We start from the raw sequence: 22,052 nt of genomic DNA, 5'->3' as shown, positions 1-22,052 counted from the left end.
AGGACAACCTGATGGCTGTTCTTGATGGATCTCTTGATGACATCTCCATTCAGATGTCAACATTAGTAGGCACCTACAAAATCCCACAGGTTTGTTTTTTTGTTTCTCTATCTGGCAAAGTGAGCAGGTTGTTGGTGGGTGGGTAATAGATTCAATCATATCTTTTCTATGGAAATCATGAACTGCTTTTCTCATGGCCATTGTCATGGGTAGGGATTGGGACCCACAGGAGGCATAAATATTTACTCGAGCAAGACTTGAGCAGCTGGACACAATGTTAAATAGGGAACATTTAAGCAAATCTCTAAAATGAACTGATTTGCATTTGCAGTGATCTAGAGATAGAAGACATAACATGTCTATTATCTGAATGTCAATTTTATTAGAAAAGAGAAAGAGCAGTATCTTAGACCCCAGATTAGACAAATAATTATATTTAATCTTGCTAATATTCTGCATTTTTTATTCTTTATCTTGATATGGCTTAAGGGTTAAGAACAATCAACTATTCTAATATGTTTGTGAGAAACACACTGGATGTGTTAAAATCTTACATTTTGGTCTTGATCTGATCTAACCATAATACACCATTCTTCTTTGCTTCTTCAGATCAGTTATGGAATTGTTTCAGAGGCTCTGAGTGATAAAAGACAAATTCCTTTTTTCCATCAGATGCTTCCAAAAAATGGGATCCAGTATCCAGGAATTGTCCAACTCCTCCTCCATTTCAGATGGACTTTGATTGGTCTCTTTTCAACAGACACAGAGGAGGGAGAGAATTTCATGAGAACTTTCACTCCTATGCTTGTCAGAAATGGAATTTGTGTGGTAATCTCAATGACTAGAGCTACAGAACCTCTCAGAAATGCCATCTCTAAGTGGAAACAAGTCAATGTCTTTGTTCACTTCATAGAATTTGCTTCCATTGTGGATAGAATAAAGCACATCCATTTAGCAATTGAAGGTTTGCCAGGACCCATTGAAGGGAAAGTCTGGATCACCACAATCATGGAAAAAATGACAATAAAAGGGCATCCCCTTTCCAAATATATCCATAGCATTTGGGTCTTTGATTTTCAGGAAAGAAAATGGCCAAATGATGAAGCCTTTCAACCCAGTCTTTTTAAGGATTCCAAATTTGAAGACCAGTCTTTTCGCTGTTCTTTTTCAAAGCATGTCCTCTCTTTCAAGGGCCGGAGACGATGCACCCAGATAGCACCACTGGACATGCAAGAGAAAAAGAATAGAATTCAGATAGAAAATGACCACCGTTTTTACAGTGTTGTTAAGACTCTGGTCCATGTTTTGAATGTTGCATATTCCTCAATATCTAGGAGGAGAAAAATGGAGAAGAAAGAGAGATTGGGGGCTGCAAGGCTAGAGCCATGGCAGGTATGGGGTCCTGACAAGGATCCATCAAACCTAGTTCCTATTTAGAAAAAGATTCAGTGCTGATGTAGGAGAACCATTGTTCTAGAATAAATCAACAGGTTTGGCAAAGCGGAGGCCAGATTTAGTTCATAGGATTATGTTCCAAAGAGCAGGCATAGTGACAATTATATTTTTATATTAAACACTGCGATTATAAAATTATTTAAAATGTATACATTGTAAATAAATTCCTGTACTTATGGGTTTGTAAGTAGTGTGACAGAATTTTATACTCATAAATTGCAGCTAAACCTGGGAGCTTTAGCCTAACCCCTTCTCAATGCAGAAATTCAGTTAAAGCCTTTCGAACTGATGGCTACTCAGTCTTTGCATTTAGCTGTGCCATTTATGTGAATGCTAACACTAACCCTAACCCTAACTCACTGCTCACTGCCAGGAGTTCAATTTTGAGCAGCTCAAGGTTGACTCAGTCTTCCATCCTTCCCAGCTTGTTAAAATGGGTACCCAGATTGTTGCTGATTCTATAAACCACTTAGAGAGGGCTGTAAAAGCACTGTGAAGTGGTATATAAGTCTAAATGTTATTGATGATAATAATAATAATAATAATAATAATAATAATAATAATAATAATAATAATAATAATAATAATAATAATAATAATAATAATTTTATTTCTATACCGCCCTTCTCCCGAAGGACTCAGGGCGGTGTACAGCCAATTTAAAAAGCACAAGACACAACAATGATTAAAAATTAAAATAATTAAATAAATTTGGCCGGATTAAAACCCCAAAAATTTAAAATACCCCAATTAAAATTATTATGTTGATAGGCCGGCCTGGCGGAACAACAGGGTCTTCAATGCGCAACGAAACACCCGGAGGTCGGAGATCTTACGTATTTCCGGGGGCAGTTCATTCCACAGGGCTGGGCTCCCACAGAGAAGGCCCTCCCCCTGGGTGTCGCCAGCCAACATAACTTGGCCGATGGCACCCTGAGGAGACCCTCTCTGTGGGAGCGGACTGGTCGGTGGGAGGCTATTAGTGGCAGAAGACGGTCTCGAAGGTACCCGGGTCCTATGCCATGGAGCACTTTAAAGGTAGTAACCAACACCTTGAATTGCACCCGGAAGACCACTGGGAGCCAGTGCAGCTCGCACAGGAGAGGTGTCACACGGGCACAACGGGTTGCGCCCATCACCACCCGCGCGGCCGCATTCTGGACCAGTTGGAGCCTCCGAGTGCTTTTCAAGGGGAGCCCCATGTAGAGAGCATTCAGGCAAATTCAGGCAAATAGTGAAGAGGAGACTGAACATCTCTCGTTCACTAGCTCAGCTTTAAAATTGCTCCTCCTTTTAGGATATTTCAACTTGCTTTCAAAATTCCTGGATGTTTCAATTCTAGTTCCATCCATTTCTGGAGAAGAATGAGTTTTGCAATTTTTCCTGGGAGAAACTGTACTTGGACCGAAGTGGAAATGTAGCAGCAGATCTGAATATCATAAGTTGGTTGCTTTTCTCCAAGGAAGATTCCATCGAAGAGCAACTGGGGAGTTTTGAAAGACAGAGGCTTATTTTCAACCAAGATGCTCTTTCACGACTAAAGTTGCTCAACAAGGTGGTTGAAAATATTGGTAACTTTTCTCGGTCTATGTGGTTGGTGTTAGGGTCCCCTGAAAGAGCAGACTCAGATATTTTTTTTAACAGCCCATATCTGACCACAGTTATTCATGCCTCTCTTTCACCCCACTGGGATAGGCCTCCTGCTGCTTGGAAGGTCATCCAAGGTGTTCAATCAATGTGGAACCACAATGACTTGTCCGACATGAGATAATGCCTTGAACAAGAAAAATGAAGGACTTAAATTTGCCTTGACTGCCCACCCCCCAAGTCCTTCATGATATTTGTAATAATGAGGGTCAGTTTGTAATATAATGCTACTTATATTTGGTCTTTGTCTTGTAGGCCATCTAAAAACCCTTTGAATGCAATTTTTTATCTTGATTGTCTTACATTAAAATGAAGAATTATCCAAGAGTTGGACACAACTAGCAATTAACAACAAAATTGTAATTCTTCAAAGGAAAGGGCCTTGTCTTGAATACCTCACTTGGCCTTAGAAATATCCCTTTCCCACACAGGGCTCATACTCATGTCCCATGGGCTGCAGAAAAAGATGCCTGACTTAACCTTTTTGAGTGACATGTTCTCATGATTTCATCTCTACTCGTCCTCACTATAACTCTAGAAACTAGACAGTAATCTTTAATCTTATTTCATCAGCATGGCAGCTATATGAATTGAAAATATAAATGTACAGACATAATTTAATAATACCTCATTTGAATTTGGCAGCCGTAGTTTGTGAGGGATTTTTCTTTATATTTTAACTGGAAGAAGGATTTGGATTATTTTCAAAGGGGAGTGGCTTTACAATTTTTTTATGTTTTCCTGATCTATTGCTCAGAAGTGTCTTTCTTAAGCACAGTTTCATTTTATTTTAATCATCAATCAATCTAATAAATAAAAATTTGGCAGATATTTTGGAATGAATGTTGTTTTTCTGCTTAGTCTCTGCCTCAGTCCAAATGTGTGGACAATTGTCTCCCTGGATTTGTAAAACGGGCTCGGAAAGAAGAACCAATTTGCTGCTATGATTGTATTCCTTGTCCGGAGGGGACCATCTCCACACAGGAAGGTGAGTGACACCAGAGGAAAGGGATTGGATTCAACCAGAACCTCTTATCAAAGTGCATGTTAAGAGACAGATGTGAACGTGACTATTTTATTCTTCATTGCTATTTTCAACATGAAAACTATATTCCATAATGGGAGGAATAAGATCTTGAAGAATCAGGCAGGAAAGGATAGAAGAACGTAGTGGATTGGGCAAGATGCATTCTGCTAAAGGAAATATCTTTTCTACTACTCATCTAGGAAGTTTCCTTCCATGTTTACCATCTAAATTCTTTGAAACTTGAGATTGGTTTCAGGTCGATGGGTTTTGCTCATCCAAACTAATTTTATCTTACAGGCCAAAAGATATATCAGTCAGACAGTCGGTCAGCCAGTCAGCTAGCCAGTGAGTCAGTCAGACTGTCAATATTTATTAAGATCATAGAACCACATAACCGAAAGATCTACTTCGGTGGACCTGGGAGGGAGAGTGTTTGGGTTCAAGGAACAAGAAAAAACAAAAGACTTAATATTGAAGTTTGCAGAAAACCCACATACAGTGATCAATATTTTGATTCTCACCACCCACTGCAGCACAGAATGGATGTTATCAGAATCCTACATCACCGGGCTGAAGGTTTGCCTACCAGCAAAGAGGGAAAAGAAAAAGAACTAAAACACATAAAGGAAGCCCTCAGAATGTGTGGCTATCCCAACTAGGCCTTCATCAAATCCAAATAAAGAGCTCCTCCATAAGAGACAATGAAGGGTATAACAAACAGAGCAACATTGTCATTCCATATGTTGCAGGAATATCTGAAGTGCTCAGGAGGATTTTCAACCAACACAATATACATCCACACTTTAAACCCAAACATACATTAAGGCAGAAAGGTCAGTGTTCCTCGTTGTGCACCTAAGACACATAAGAGGCCATCTTGGAGGCTTCAAGTTTGCCAAGAAGCTTGTCTACTCCAAGGATAAAACATCCAGATACAAACTGAGCAATGTGGTATGTATGCAATATAATGCAGTGATACATGTACACATCTGTACTTTGGAGAAACAAAACAATCACTTCACAAATGCATGGCACAACATAGGAGAACAAAGCTATCAGGACAAGAATCAGCAACCCATTTGCATTTGCACAATAAAGGCCACTCTTTTGAAGACAATAAAGTTAGCCATACATACATACATACATACAAACATACATACATTCATATACATACATACATACATATATACACATACACATACACATACACATACACATACACACACACACACACACACACACACACACACACACACACACACATATATATATGGTTATTCGGGTCTTCTCCCACGTAAAATTGGAAGTGTCTTGGCGACGTTTCGACGAAGTCTCATTCGTCATCTTCAGGCTGGTGTTCTCTGCTTCGTGCTTCCAGGAGCAATGTGAGATCGCAGCTGTCTCTTCCTTTTAACTGCTAGTGGGGGTGTGAGCTGATTAAAAGGAAGAGTTAAAAGGAAGAGACAGCTGCGATCTCACATTGCTCCTGGAAGCATGAAGCCGAGAACACCAGCCTGAAGATGACGAATGAGACTTCGTCGAAACGTCGCCAAGACACTTCCAATTTTACGTGGGAGAAGACCCAAAACACAAAAGAAAGGGTTAACACCGTGTACAGGACCCCTTAACCCCCTCTCCGCCCTCCAGGCGGACCTTTTGGTTTCTCAGGGAATTTATCATGAAATTGCTTTACTAGAGTATCAGCATTCACATCCCAACTTTTCACCCAAGTAGCTTCAGACAATGGGTACCCTTTCCAGTGTCCCAAATATTGAAACCGACCCCTGGATAGTCTAGAGTCCAGGATCTCCTTCATTTCATAATGAGTCTCCCCTTGTACTACGAAAGGAGGGGTGGGGGAGCAGCTGGTAAGGGCCTTAAGTTAGATTCTCTTGCTGGTTTCAATAAGCTACTGTGAAAAACTGGGTGTACTTTCCCTAATATGCAAGGGAGGCTAGGTTTGACAGCTTTGCATAAAGTTTGGCCGCTAGGAGTTTTTTCAGTACTTGCCTGACTAATTTGACATGTTCTTCCATATTTTCGCTGAATATAAGAATGTCGGAGACTTCCGGTGGCCCCGCAGATCGTCGAGGACGGTCTTTACAGACCGCCAGCCACCCGATCTGTTAAAACCGCCCTGACAGCGCTAAACAGCTGTCCGGCGGTTTGAAAAAACTCTCCTTCGGGCAAAGAAGGAGAGGAGAGCCGGAGGGGGTGGGTAGAGCTCCCCGAAAGTCACTGGATTAATTCCAGGGACTCGGAGGGTGAGAGCTCCCCAGTTCACCCCTCCCATCGCTCCGGATCGCTGGTGCCTCTGTCTTCAGAGCAAGACGTCTGCGTCCAATTCTGCTGGCAAACAGTGAGTTTTAATGATTTCCAACAAGGCAGACAGAGCGGAAGCAAGAGTGCAAGCTTTTTAAGAGAAACAGAACTTAACTCTGTGAATACATTGTTGCAAACGGAGCTCTCTGGAGTTGGAGGCTGGGAGGAAGCCTTTGTTATGGGCGGAAGGGAAAGTGAAAGTTAAAAGGAAACTGCTTGTTAATAGCCCTCTGCCTGAAGAGAAAACTACTGGGTTTTGAGTATAGTTTGAAGAGAGGATTGTTTATTTTGGAAAAACTTTGGAATATACTTTCTAAGACTGTTCACAAGATTTTTTGGCTGTAAAAGGAAAACTTTTCTTTAAATAAAATGGCTGCTAAACAACTAAAGCCACCAACTTCTAAAGGGGGAGGAGGTTCCCCTGTAGTGACTCAAAAACAACAACTTCCGGCTGATACACAGTCACAAGACCTTAAAGAATTTATAATGGGTGCCCTGAATAATCAGACAGAAATGATGAAAGGATTCTCAGAGGAGTTAAAGAAACTTACAAGTGTGGTGGAGGAAAAACATGATGAAATAAGAGATGATATTGTTTATGCAGTTTCAGGATTGGCTACTCACATGTTAAAAATTGAGGAGAGAGTGCGGGAAATTGATGATGCTAATTTGGAGATTGCAACTAAACTGGGAGAGGTTATGATACAGACAGAGAAAGTGGATGACGAGATGGTTATGTTACAGTACAGGTCAATGGAATTTGCCCTGAGGCTGAGAGGTTTGAAAGAAAAGAGTGGTGAAAATTTAAAAGATGTTTGCTCCAATGCTTTAGCAGAGCTGATTCCAGAGAGGCCAGAAGATGTGGCAATTCAAATGGACAAAATTTACAGGGTCAATTCCTGGCTGGCAAAACAAAAGCAGCTACCAAGAGATGTGGTGATCTACTTTACAACAAGGAGAGTTAGAAATGACATTTTGCAAGCGTCTTATAGAAATAAGATTAAAGTGGAAGGACAAGAGCTGGTGGTCCTGAAAGAGCTTCCTCCTAAAATGTTAAGAGATAGAAAGCAGTTTGGCTTTTTGGTGAATGAACTAAGAAACCAGCAAATTCAGTACAGATGGGATGTCCCATTTGGGATAATAGTGCCATACGCTGGGCAAAGACATCGTTTAAACACAGTTGGAAAAGCAAAAGATTTTTATGCCAATGTTTTAAAGGCTGGAAGGCCACCCTCACCAGGGGGTGCTAGAAAGCAATTGGAAATTACTCAACAAGAGAAAGATGGAGGGCAACCACAAACCTATGCTCAAGTGTTAGCTGGAGGAGCTATTCTGGAAGAAGATCCATTACTGACTGGGGGTCCACCACCAACCTTGGAGTCATTAACGATGATTCAGCTGCCAAAAGATCAACGATTGACAAGGGCTACTTATAAACAACATATGGCACAACAGCCTCAAGATTCAACTCAACAAGCCCAAAAAACGCAAGCAGTGGGAGGAGCTAGGCCGAAGTCTAAAATGGCGGAGGAGGTTCAGCTGATGCTCTCGAAGCTTGGAACGCCCAGAGATGGCAAATAAATTTCTATCTTGGAATGTTAACGGTTTAAATTCTCCACAAAAAAGAAAGAAAATATTTCATTATTTGAAGCAATTTCAGAACGATGTTATTTGTTTGCAAGAAACGCATATTAAATCTTCAGATCAAAAGTACTTGATAAATTCGAAATTAGGTACACACTTTGTGGCATCAGCACCAGAAAAGAAAAACGGCCTAGTAATATATGTTAAAAGAGGCTTAGTGGCCAATTTAATTGAGGCTGATACTCAAGGTAGATATATTGCAGTTGAATTAACAACACAGAGTGGGAAGCTGCTTGTAATTGGGGTATATGCACCTAATCAACAACAAGATAAATTTTACAAACTTTTACATACTAAAATACTACAATGGGATTATAGATCCTTATTTTTAATGGGTGATTGGAATGGGGTATTAGATACCCAGAAAGATAAGAAAAGTCTTTCCAAGATCTCAATGCGTGCTAAGTTGCCTAAATCTTTTTTTGATATTTTGGAGGATATGGAGCTTAGAGACATTTGGAGAGAAAGGAACGTATTGGAGAGCGATTTTACTTTTTTCTCAGATAGGCACCAATCTTTTTCAAGGATTGATTTTATATTAACTACAAACGATCTTTTTTCTAGGGTGAAGAGTACGAAGATATGTCCAAGAACTTTAACTGATCATAGCCCGGTTTGGGTGGAACTAGAGCAGGAGAGAGGGGAAAGGAGGTCTTGGAGGCTAAATGAGAATTTATTCAGATATGAAGACAATTTGTGTGAGCTTAAAAAACAAATGAAAGAATTTTTTATTAATAATATGAACAAAGGAACTTCGATGGAGATGGTATGGGATGCGTGTAAGGCTTATATGAGAGGAACATTAATTTTTTTGAATAATAAATATAGATTAAAACAACAAAATAGACGGAAAGAGATAGAGGAGGAAATTAAAAAGAAGGAACAATTGCTTATAATTAATCCGGGAGATAAAAAGGCAAAAGATATGATTAATATTTTAAGAGAGCAATTTAATATGTTAATGGCGGGGCAAGTTGCAACTAGCATACAATATGCCAGACATAATACGTTTTGTAATGCTAATAAACCTGGGAGATGGTTGGCTTACACGATGAGGAAAAAACAGAAATCACGTATTATAGACAAAATAGAATTTAGAGGTAAAGAGATTTATCAACAGAATTTAATAAAAAAGGCTTTTTTGGAGTTTTATACAAAATTATATGCTAAAGAAGCAATTCAAGATGTTGATATTGATAGATATCTAAAGATGGAGATTCCTGAATTAACGTTGGAACAGAGAGATAGATTGAATCAACCTATAACTTCTGAGGAAATTGTTGGAGCAATTAAACAATTAAAAATAGGTAAGGCTCCGGGAACAGATGGACTAACAGCTGTTTATTATAAACATTTACAATCCGAAATGTTAGAACCATTAAAAATTTTATTTAATAAAATACAATTAGGAGGAGGAGTACCACCTTCTTGGAAAACAGCCTTTGTTTCACTAATTCCAAAGGAGGACCGAAATTCCATTAAGCCGGAGAATTATAGGCCAATTTCACTTCTGAATACTGACTATAAGATTTTTGCTAAAATATTAGCTAATAGACTAATGCCAGTTATGCAACAAATAATTCACAATGATCAATCTGGGTTTATAAAAGGTAGACAAATGAGATATAATGTTAGACAAATTGTAAACTTATTGGAATATTTGGAAAAACATAATCAAGTCCCTGCAGCGTTTATATTCTTGGATGCAGAGAAGGCATTTGATCGTTTGAACTGGCAATTTTTGTTTAAAATAATAGAGAAAATGCACTTTGGGGAATATTTTACACAATCAATTAGAGCGATATACCAACAGCAATCAGCACAAATCATAGTTAATGGAGGTTTAACAGAGGCTTTTAAAATTGAGAAAGGAACAAGACAGGGGTGTCCTCTGTCCCCACTATTATTTATTTTGACTTTGGAGGTATTACTGAATAAGATACGTGATTCCCAAAAATTGAAGGGTATTGTAATTAGACAACAAGATTACAGATTAAGAGCCTTTGCAGATGATTTGGTTATTACCTTATCTCAACCTACAGAGTCGGCTCCATACATATTGGATATAATTAATCAATATGGGAAAGTATCAGGATTTAAAGTTAATTCACATAAGACAAAGATGATAGTTAAAAATATGACTACATTTGAAAGAGACAAATTAGCAAGATTAACAGATTTTGAAATAGTTAAAAAGGTTAAATATCTAGGGGTATACATAGCAGCTTCAAATACAAAATTATACAAAAACAATTATGAGGTACTTTGGCAGAAGGTACAGAAGGATATGGAAAATTGGAAAAAATTACAGTTGTCTTTATTGGGAAGAATTGCAGCAATTAAAATGAATGTTTTACCTAGATTTTTATTTCTGTTCCAAATGATACCTGTGCTTAAGAAAGATGAAAATCTGAGAGAATGGCAGAAAGGTGTTAATACTTTTATTTGGGCTGGGAAAAAACCCAGAATAAAAATGAAAATTATACAAGATACACGTGAAAGAGGGGGTCTTAAAATGCCTAATTTAAGATTATATTATGAAGCAGCGGTTTTATCACAAATCAGTGATTGGTTTAATTTAACTGAGGGGAGAATTTTGAATTTAGAAGGTTATGATTTGTTATATGGATGGCATGCCTATTTGTTATATGACAAAAAAGTGGATAAAGTATTTAAGGTTCATATATTAAGAAATGCTTTGTTAAGGGTTTGGAAAAAATATCAATATAAGTTAAATTATAAGATACCTTTATGGGCAAATCCTAGACATGCAATAGAAAATATAAGTATAGAACAAAAACAGGAGGTGATTACCTATAAAGAGCTTCTTATTATGGAAAGGGGGGTAATGTACTTGAAATCTTTAGATATACTGAGAGAAGAAGGTATAACTTATACATGGTTTCAGTATGGTCAACTTCAAGCTAGATGGAAGGAAGATCAAAAAATTGGCTTTGTGCAAAATGAGGAGAATCTGGTAAAACAAATTAGAGATCAAAAACAAATGCATATTAAAAGGTTGTATAATGCTTTATTGGAAATAGATTCTGAGACGGAATTGGTTAAAGACTGTATGATTAAATGGGCACAAAATTTTCAAGAGCCAGTAATGATGGAAACTTGGGAAAAGATTTGGATTAGAAATGTGAAATTTACACAAGCACAAAATTTAAGAGAAAATTTTTATAAAATGTTTTATAGATGGCATTTAGATCCTAAAAAATTATCATGTATGTATTCTAATGTGCAAGCTAAATGTTGGAGATGTGACTGTGATGATGCAACTTATTATCATATATGGTGGACTTGTAGAAAAATCAAAGCATTTTGGATAAAGATTTGGTGGGTGATGCAGAATATTCTCAAAAAGAGACTGAAATTTACTCCACAGTTGTTTTTACTGGGTATAACTACGGACTGTACAGTTGCAGAGACTAAATTGATTTTGAACTTGATAACAGCAGCAAGATTGTTGGTAGCACAATACTGGAAGAAGGACTTTTTGCCTACTATTGATGACTGGATATTGAAAGTAACTAATTTAGCTGAAATGGCTAAAATTTCAGCATATCTGAAGGATCACACACAAGAAAGGTACATACAGGACTGGAGAAGATGGATAGATTATATACAAAATAAGTATCAGACCAAAAAATATCAAATAGCTTATGAATGATTTCTTTTATTTGTATAAGCGTTATATAAGTGACATTAGAAGTATTATGTTTAAGAAATAGGATTTTATATATGGGGGGTTAAGAATTTTTTTTATAGGGATGTTAGTTTAATGATTGGTTATGCAATTTAGATTATTGTTAAAGATCAATAGAAATACCTTGTGTTCTGCTCTGGGAAGTCGGGGAGGGGGAGGGGGGTTGGGGGGGGTTGTGGGGAAAATATGTTTGTTTTTAAAACTTTTTCAATAAAAAAAAAAAAAAAGAATGTCATCCAGATTAACAAGGACCCCCTTGTTTACAAGGTGCTCATGCAGAACTTCATGCATGAAGACTTTGGGGGGCCCTTGGAGTCCCAAAGGCATGACCCGGAATTGGAAGCTGCCCACTTCCACGAAGGCTGGGATGAATTGCCGGTAGAAGTTAACAAACTCCAGGAAACTTTGCAGCTGTTTCCTGGTGTGAAGGGGCTGCCAGTCAAGTATGGATCGCACTTTCCCGGGATCCATCTCTATGCCTTCGTTTGACACTCAGCCCAGGTAGTCCACATAAGTCTTGTGAAACTCACATTTAGAAGGCTTCACATAAAGTTTTGCAGCTAACAGTTTCTTTAGTACTTGTAACATACCTGCCCTATTGAACACCCTTCCCATTGAAACCCCAACCTCCTAATCAGCCGCCCCACCCTCCTAAACCTCCGGAGCAGTGTTGAAATGCAATTTTTTTTTACTACTGGTTCTGTGGGTGTGGCTTGGTGGGCATGGTTTGCTGGGCATGGCAGGAGAAGGATACTATAAAAGTTCAATTCCCACCCTATTCTGGGGCCAGCCAGATGTGGTAATTGCCAGTTCTCTGAACTACTCAAAATTTCCACTACTGGTTCTCCAGAACTTGTCAGAACCTGCTGGATTTCACCCCCATTCTGGAGGTTGTTCTTCTAAGCATTGGGATGAAGTGATTACAACAAGGTATACTGCCTCGGTGAAGGGTGGGTGTGGCGTCAATAATTTCTCTTTTGGGTTTTGTTTATTGTTCATATTTTGATAGTCGTGTATATTGTGTTTTTTAAACTGGACTGTAAGCTGCCTATATTTGGTTTAAGATTGTTAGCTTTCTATGTCTATTTCTATATTTCAGTTTACCAATTTACCAATTACTATTGCTTTCTTGTCTCCCAGTATCAGCTGCCATTGAAAGAAAGTCTTTCTTGGAATGTGAAAGAAGAGTGTATAGAAATAATATTACTTACTGTTTTCTCAGATACTGAAAAATGCACCAAGTGCCCAGATGACAAATATCCCACTGAAGACAGAATCCAATGTATTCCCAAAAGAATAACCTTCCTGTCCTATGAAGAACTTCTGGGCATCATCCTGGTCTCCTTTGCTGTACTCTTGTTTCTAACAACAGGCCTTGTTTTAGTCATATTCCTGGCTTAGGACCTGGTTATCTACGGGACCGCCTGCTACCACCAATAGCCTCCCACCGACCAGTACGCTCCCATAGAGAGGGGCTCCTCCGGGTGCCGTCGGCCAAACAATGTCGACTGGCGGCCCCCAGGGGGAGAGCCTTCTCTGTGGGGGCACCTACTATCTGGAACGAGCTCCCCCCCGAGATACGGAGGATTCCGGATCTGCGTACCTTCCGTCGCACGCTTAAGACGTTCCTATTCCAGCAAGCCGGCCTGACCTAAACTTCTCCGCTTTTAAATGGGAATTTTAAATTTGGTTTTAAATTATTGGGGTTTTAAATATGGTTCAGCCAAATTTATTTAATTTGTTTTATCTCTATTTTAAATTTTGTATTTCCATGTTTTATTTTTATGGCTGTTCACCGCCCTGAGTCCTTCGGGAGTAGGGCGGTATATAAATTTAATAAATAATAATAATAATAATAATAAAAAATACCTAGAAACTCCCATTGTCAAAGCTAACAACCGTGACCTGTCCTACATCCTGCTGGTTTCCCTCTTGCTTTGCTTCTTGTCCTCCTTTTTCTTCATTGGCCGACCAAGGAAAGCCACCTGCCTTCTCCGACAAACAATGTTCAGCATCATCTTCTCAGTAGCTGTGTCTTGTGTGTTAGCCAAAACAATCATGGTAGTGCTGGCCTTCCTGGCCACGAAACCAGGGAACCGGGTGAGGAGATGGTTGGGGAAGAGCTTGGCCAACTCCATCATCCTTTCCGGTTCTGCTGGAAAAATTGTCATTTGTGCAATCTGGCTGGGAGTTTCTCCTCCGTTTCCTGATTTTGACCTGCACTCCCAATCAGGAGTGATCATCCTTCAGTGCAATGAAGGCTCTGTGACCATGTTTTATGTGGTTCTCTGCTACATGGGTTTCCTTGCTGCCATTTGCTTCACAGTGGCTTTCCTGGCCAGGAACCTGCCTGGGGCCTTCAACGAAGCCAAAGTGATCACCTTCAGCATGCTGGTCTTCTGCAGCGTCTGGATCTCCTTCCTGCCCACCTACTTGAGCACCAAAGGGAAATACATGGTGGCCGTGCAGGTTTTCTCCATCTTGGCTTCTGGGGCTGGCCTGCTGGGCTGCATCTTCTTCCCCAAGTGCTACATTATCATCCTGAGACCAGATCTAAATACTAAGGAACATTTAATGATAAAAGTCGGTATCTGATCATGAAGTAGTTTCTTAAGCTTATAACACTTAATTATTTAGTACAGTTATTATTGAGTTTTTAATGCTTCTTTTGACAATTAAGGCAGGGGTGAAATCTAAAATTTTTCCCTACCGGTTCTGTGGACGTGGCTTGGTGGGGGGGGTGTCCTGTGACTGAGTGGGTGTGGCCAACTCAATGTCACTCATAGCCGTGCCCACTTAGTCAGAAGACCCCCTCCCTCCAAGCTATGCCCACAGAACCCGGTAGGAAAGCTTTTTAAATTTCTTTTCAGCCGGCGTGTCCTTACCTTTCTCCTGTGGTTCCGCCCACCTGCCCCATTCCCCGGAGTCGGGGAATGCACCATTCCCTGATTCCTACTGCTCACCTTTCTCCCGCAGCTGGCTTTCAGGGAAGGCAAGTGCCCGAAAGGTACCGGAGTCGCTCACTTTCCTTCTTGAATGAGCCACTCTGGTCCAGGCGCCAGCTGTGCAAGCACACACCCAACCTGCCACTGAATTAAATAAATGGTGTGTGCTTGCGCAGCCAGTGCGTGGACCAGAGCGGCTCATTCAAGAAGGAGAGTGAGCAACTCCGGTACCTTTCGGGCGCTTGCCTTCCCTTACATCCAGCTGCGGGAGAAATGTGAGCAGTAGGAGTCGGGGAATGGTGCATTCCCTGACTCTGGGGAATGGGGTGGGTGGGCGGGTGGGCGGAGCCTCCAGCTGCCATTGCTACTGGTTCTCTGAACCACCGGCCATCATCGCTACCTACTGTCCTGAGCCAGTCCGAACCGGGAGCATTTCACCCCTGAATTAAGGTTATTTAAAATCAAAAGAAATAAACATACAAAAAATGTAAGACTAATTTAAGATAATTATCAAAGTGTAAAATAAATTAATTAATAATTTAAATTGTGATGAAACTAGTGAAGGACAAGATAAGAAATGAAATAGTTATATTAACATAATGCATCTTCAGAGGAGACAAGACTTCCCAGATTGGGGTGAGGGGGAGGGATACGACATCATCTATCTCCAGTCCTCAACACAGTCCTCTCAGCAGTTCCAAAAAGGCTCCTCACCCCCTTGCACCACTCAGGTGACCCTGAGAACCCAGATCAACCTCCAGGTGGCTTTCATGACTCTCTAAAAGGATGCAAATGACCAGATGTTATTACATTTTTTGTATGTTTATTTCTTTTGATTTTAAATAACTTTAATTCAGGGGTGAAATGCTCCCGGTTCAGACTGGCTCAGGACAGTAGGTAGTGATGATGGCCGGTGGTTCAGAGAACCAGTAGCAAGGGCAGCTGGAGGCTCCGCCCACCCGCCCACCCATCCCATTCCCCAGAGTCGGGGAATGCACCATTCCCCAACTCCTACTGCTCACTTTTCTCCCGCAGCTGGATGTAAGGGAAGGCAAGCGCCCGAAAGGTACCGGAGTCGCTGACCCTCCTTCTTGAATGAGCCGCTCTGGTCCACGCACTGGCTGCACAAGCACACACCATTTATTTAATTCAGCGCCTACAGCTGCCATTGCTACCGGTTCTCTGAACCACCGGCCATCATCGCTACCTACTGTCCTGAGCCAGTCTGAACCGGGAGCATTTCACCCCTGAATTATGGTTATTTAAAATCAAAAGAAATAAACATACAAAAAATGTAAGACTAATTTAAGATAATTATCAAAGTGTAAAATAAATTATTTAATAATTTAAATTGTGATGAAACTAGTGAAGGACAAGATAAGAAATGAGATAGTTATATTAACATAATGCATCTTCAGAGGAGACAAGACTTCCCAGATTGGGGTGAGGGGGAGGGATACGACATCATCTATCTCCAGTCCTCAACATGGTCCTCTCAGCAGTTCCAAAAAGGCTCCACCCCCATTTGCATCACTCAGGTGACCCTGATGACACAGATAAACCTCCAGGTGACTTTCATGACTCTCTAAAAGGATGCAAATGACCAGCTGTCTGCAAGGAGTATAAACCCTTCCATTCCCCACCATCCAGTCAGAGCTGAAGAAGCTTCTTGGATGAGAAGTGAAATGTCTTCAAAGAAAAATAAAACAGTCCAATTACCTCTTGAAAAAAGCACCTTTGGGACATCACCATATTACAAATCTACACTTCAACTGTAGTCTCAAATGATGGTGAAATTGAACAAAATAAAACAAAATAAAGGGTGAGTAGACAGACCTTCATTGCAAGGGGTGGAACTTCCGTTTCACTGGGGACAGAACTTTACCTCAAATTTTGGATATTATGGGTATCAAATAAAATACCATATTTTGTTCCTTAAGCTTTAAGACCTGATTCTGTAGATAGCTTCAGATCCCAATGATGGAGCATCACAATGGAGATGGTTGATGAACTAAGAGGCAATCCCACCCCCCACATATCCAGCTCCTTCCCTCCCTATTGCTTAACTATAATTCTATTTTGATTCTACTTTCCATTTTAATCATTTTATTTTTCTTTTGTGATTTTAATGGTATAAGTTTCCCAGAGTTGTTTCGAAACAAGATGGGTGGCAAATAAGCTGAATGAACGAACAAACAAACAAACAAACAAGCAAACAAGCAAATGTTTGAAGCAAGTTTACCAGTCAGTGGGTGGGATCCCCTTCAGTCCATTTAAAAAGAAAGAATATCACATCTTTCCAACTTTATAAAATCTTTATTTTTTGCAATCTTTCATAATATACAGCAAAGATGTGATTTTAGAGTTGTTTTTGGAAAACTTTCCCCAGCTGAAACTGGGGAAAGTCTAAATCTCTTTTGGCCAGGTGTTGAGAGCCATTAATGAACCCAGTTCCTGACGTGCCAGGAATGAGCTCATCCTCCCTTGAACTGACCTCTTTTTCTTTTGGGATAATTTTTTTTTTTTAAACACACAAACATACAATACATCTTTTCTGAACAGAATATTTTCCCGGTCTTAAATTTGTACAGATTTTTGTTCATCATTAACACAATTTTATATGTTCAATTTTCCTCATAGCATTTATTCTCTCTAATTTTAAGAAACCAATATTACCCTTCATCATAACTTCTCATCCTATTATAGTTCAATTTTTCTTTTCTTTCCTTAAAATTTGAACCCCTAAATTTATATCCATATAACATTGTACAATCCCCAATTATTTCCTTAAAATCTCTTATTTTAATCACCAATAATTCTTTTTTCAGCTATTCCAAATAATACAATTCAACATATTAGTAGAAACCAATTAAATAAATAGAGAAACCAGCAATCCAAAATTAATAGGGCTATTAGTGCACGTAACATAGATGTCTCTGCGAGTAAGATTATCACCCCTGGTGATAACCAAGCATTTAATAGCGAGTGCTATACCATGTGCATTAATCAAACAGGTGGCAAGAAAGTAGGGGCAGTCAGGCACGACACAAGTTATGTAGAGAGTAAACAAAGGGTCAATCAAAATGGACTCAAATGTCTATATACCAATGCACAGAGTATGAGGAATAAACCAGGTGAATTAGAAATTCAAGTAAATGAGGGCAGGTATGATTTTGTTGCCATTACGGAAACTTGGTGGGATGAAACCCACTAATGGAACATACAGCTTGAGGGATACAAATTATTTAAAAGAAATAGACCAAATAAAAGAGGAGGTGGAGTTGCACTATATATAAGAAATAACTACATCTCTACAGAAATAGAGCACAACAATGATGAAAATTATCTTGAATGCATTTGGGTCAATATTAAAGGTGGGGGGGAGGAATGATCTTGTCATAGGTCTATACTATAGGCCACCCAACCAAACAGAGGAAGTAGATGGACTTTTTGCAAGTCAGCTAACTAAGGTATGTAGGAAGCACATCACAATAGTAATGGGGGATTTTAACTACCTTGACATCAATTGGGAGACAAACTCTGCACCTAGTGGAAGATACAACAGGTCTCAAAGATCACCCCAAAGTTGATATGTCTAAGGCAAATAAAATTTCACTATCCCCTGAGCAATTTTAAAATCACTTCCAATTTGTGAATCAGACCAGTGACTATCTATGATTTTTCATTATACTTTTCTCCAGTTTCTCCTCTGCATGTGGAGGTCCAGAGCTAGTTCAGGATCCCCAGAGGAGATGTCTTCTTACTTATTATTATTATTAAAATCCTAGTTTGTGAGATCTCTCATGATATTCCTCCAGTGATTGCCTTTGATGTAAACATCAGACTGAAGCAACTCGAAAGGAATCTTACATGAGAAAAGGATAAATGTCTCAGGTCAAACTCCATGTGGCACAAATTTTGGGACATTCAGGGACTGTACTTCTTGAGTGTACCTTTCCTTTTTCTCCTTTCCAGATGCAGTTCTCTTTATCTCTCTCCCATCAAGAAAGTTACTCTTGTTTTCATCTTGTGTCAGTGCTTTGAATTCTTCAAACTCTCTTGTTCTTCCTTAGAAAGAGGAAGGGGATTGATTCATCCCCATGAATTATGGGCCTCCTCCTTCTGCTTCTGCTGCTGCTGATGTCCCAGCCAGTCTCTGGGAAGCTGAGAATGAAGTGCCTGCTGAGTTTGGAGGAACATAAGGGAAGAAAACTACGGAGCTATTACAGGCCAGGAGACCATCTCATTAGTATAGTCTCCTTTGCCACATTAATATCCGATACAATGCTGTCTTTCAAAACAGCTCCTTATACTCAAGCTCCCTCGTAAGTCATTCAGTGTGATGGAGTTGCATTTCTTCCATTTGCAGTCCCAACACTCTTCTTCGTTTCTTTCAGTTACTCCTATATTGCAGGACCTGTTTAATTTCTTAAATCATTTGGATTTCCATGGATTCTCTCTTAAGTCTTATTTTAAGAGATTCAAATTCAAAGATGGAACAACCCCACCCCCCTCTAGTATAATCCTAAATTAATCACAACTAATTTATTGAAAAGTTTGTAGTTGCCTCTGCCGAACCCATTTCCCTATTTTTATAACCATTCCTTGATATTCAGTGCCTGACCCTAGTATGGAATAGAGGATGGCTTGTTTTTCGAATTGGTTTTCTGGATCATTTATAAGTCCTCTTTGCTGATGATTCTATTTTAATGATTGAAAGACTTTGAATCTTGGTCATTGCACAAATTAAAAATGAGCAGTATTACAAATAATGATATATTTTAAATATTAAATCTCCATCCCACCTTCTCAACACTTATAACAATTAAACGGTGATGGGTGACTATAATTGTATTCTTATGTTGGACACTTTTGGCTTAAGACTGAATTTTGTTGTTGTTGTTAGAGATGATGGTATCATGAACATTTTTTTTACAGTAGTTCATTTTACCCAGAAAGAATCCTATGCTTCATTTTGGCCATTCAACAAGTCAACAAGAATTCTCAGCTTTTGTACAATCTCACACTTGGCTACAACATCCATGACAATTATTTCAACACCCTTGGGACTTCAGATGCCTTGCTGGACATGCTCTCAACTGGAGAAGCCAATGTTCCCAACTACAGCTGTGGCAAGAAGGACAACCTGATGGCTGTTCTTGATGGATCTTTTGATGACATCTCCATTCAGATGTCAACATTAGTAGGCACCTACAAAGTCCCACAGGTGTGTTTGTGTGTTTCTCTATCTGGCAAAGTGAGCAGGTTGTTGGTGGATGGGTAATAGATTCAATCATATCTTTTCTATGGAAATTATGAACTGCTTTTCTCATGGCCTTTTTCATGGGTAGGGATTGGGATCCAGAGTGGGGAGGAGGCCTAAACATTTACTTGAGCAAGACTTGAGCAGCTGGACACAATGTTAAATATGGACACAATGTTAAATATGAAACAAGTAAAGTAAATCTCTAAAATGAACTGATTTGCATTTTCAGTGCTCTAGAGATAGAAGGCGTAGCACATCTATTATCTGAATGTCAATTTTATTAGAAAAGAGAAAGAGCAGTATCTCAGACCCCAGATTAGACAAATGATTATATTCAATCTTGCTAATATTCTGCATTTTGAATTCTTTATGTTGATATGGCTTAAGGGTTAAGAACAATAGACTATTCCAGGGGTCACCAACTTTTCTGAATTTTCATAATTTTAAATCTCATGGACCACTAATGAATTTTTAATTTGAATTTTATTTAATTTAATTTGAATTTTAATATGAATTTTAAAAAAAGATAAATAGTATTTAGTTCAATATAAAAATGCAGATAATTTTTCTACAGATCACCAAAATTTTCTCATAGACCACCAGTGGTCCGTGGACCACCAGTTGGTGACTGCTGGACTATTCTAATATGATTGTGAGAACCACACTGGATGTGTTAAAAGCTTACATTTTGGACTTGATCTGATCTAAATATAATACACCATTCTTCATTGCTTCTTCAGATCAGTTATGGAATTGTATCAGATGCTCTGAGTGATAAAAGTCAAATGCCCTTTTTCCATCAGATGCTTCCCAAAAATGGGATCCAGTATCCAGGAATTGTCCAACTCCTCCTCCATTTCAGATGGACTTTGATTGGTCTCTTTGCACCAGACACAGAGGAGGGAGAGAATTTCATGAGAACTTTCACTCCTATGCTTGTGAGAAATGGAATCTGTGTGGTTATTTCACAACAATTCTCAATGACTAGACATAAAGAACCCCTCAGAAATGCCATCTCTAAGTGGAGAAAAGTCAATGTCTTTGTCCACTTCATAGAATTTGCTTCCTTTGTGGATAGAATAAAGCACATCAATTTAGCAATTGAAGGTTTGCCAGGACCCATTGAAGGGAAAGTCTGGATCACCACAGTTGTGCGGAAAATGACAATGAGAAGGGATACACTTTTCAAACATATCCATAGCATTTGGAACTTTGCTTTTCAGGAAAGAAAATGGCCAAATAATGAAGCCTTTCAACCCAGTCTTTTTAAGGATTCCAAATTTGAAGACCAGTCTTTTCACTGTTCTTTTTCAAAGCATGTCCTTTCTGTCAAGGGCCGGAGACGATGCACCCAGATAGCACCACTGGACATGCAAGAGAAAAAGAATAGAATTAAGATAACAAATGAGCACCGTTTTTATACTGTTGCTAAGACTCTGGCCCATGTCTTGAATGTTGCATATTCCTCAATATCTAGGAGGAGAAAAACGGAGAAGAACGAGAGATTGGGGGCTCCAGGTCTAGAGCCATGGCAGGTATGAGGTCATGACAAGGATCCATCATACTTAGTTCCTCTTTAGAAAAAAATCCAATGCTGATGTAGGGGAACAATTGTTCTCCAAAAAACCAAAAGGTTTGGCCAAGCGGAGGCCAGATTTAGTTCACAGGATTATGTTCCAAAGAGCCGGCACTGTGACAATTATACTTTTATATTAAACACTGTTATTATAAAATTGTTTAAAATGTATACAGTGTAAATAAATTCCTGTACTTGTGGGTTTGTAATTAGCATGATAGAATTTTATACTCATAACTGTCAGCTAAACCTGGGAGCATATAGCTTAATCCCTCCTCACTGCAGGAATTCAATTAAGGCTTTTCAGACTGATGGCTACTCAGTCTTGGCATTTAGCCACGGCATTTACCCTAACCCTAACCCTAACCCTAACCCTAACCCTAACCCTAACCCTAACCCTAACCCTAACCCTAACCCTAACCCTAACCCTAACCCTACCCCTACCCGTAACTCACTAC

The 22,052-nt window shown here is 39.3% G+C and overlaps 1 protein-coding gene across 1 annotated transcript in view; it reads left to right on the top strand.

Moving 5' to 3' along the window:
* LOC139310612 (vomeronasal type-2 receptor 26-like) overlaps positions 1-22,052 on the top strand; it is a 36,315-nt gene that overhangs the window by 9,049 nt on the left and 5,214 nt on the right. Inside the window, exon 2 of the mRNA XM_070934803.1 lies at positions 2,798-3,010. Within this exon, the coding sequence (XP_070790904.1) occupies positions 2,798-3,010 (213 nt within the window). The remainder of the gene's footprint in view (positions 1-2,797; positions 3,011-22,052) is intronic.

Source organism: Pituophis catenifer, unplaced genomic scaffold (assembly GCF_029215685.1).
Source record: "Pituophis catenifer annectens isolate HBS135680 unplaced genomic scaffold, rPitCat1.0.hap2 SCAF_2, whole genome shotgun sequence".
NCBI lineage: Eukaryota > Metazoa > Chordata > Lepidosauria > Squamata > Colubridae > Pituophis > Pituophis catenifer.
Note: the sequence above shows the minus strand (reverse complement) of the source record. Positions and strands in the feature narration are given on the sequence as shown.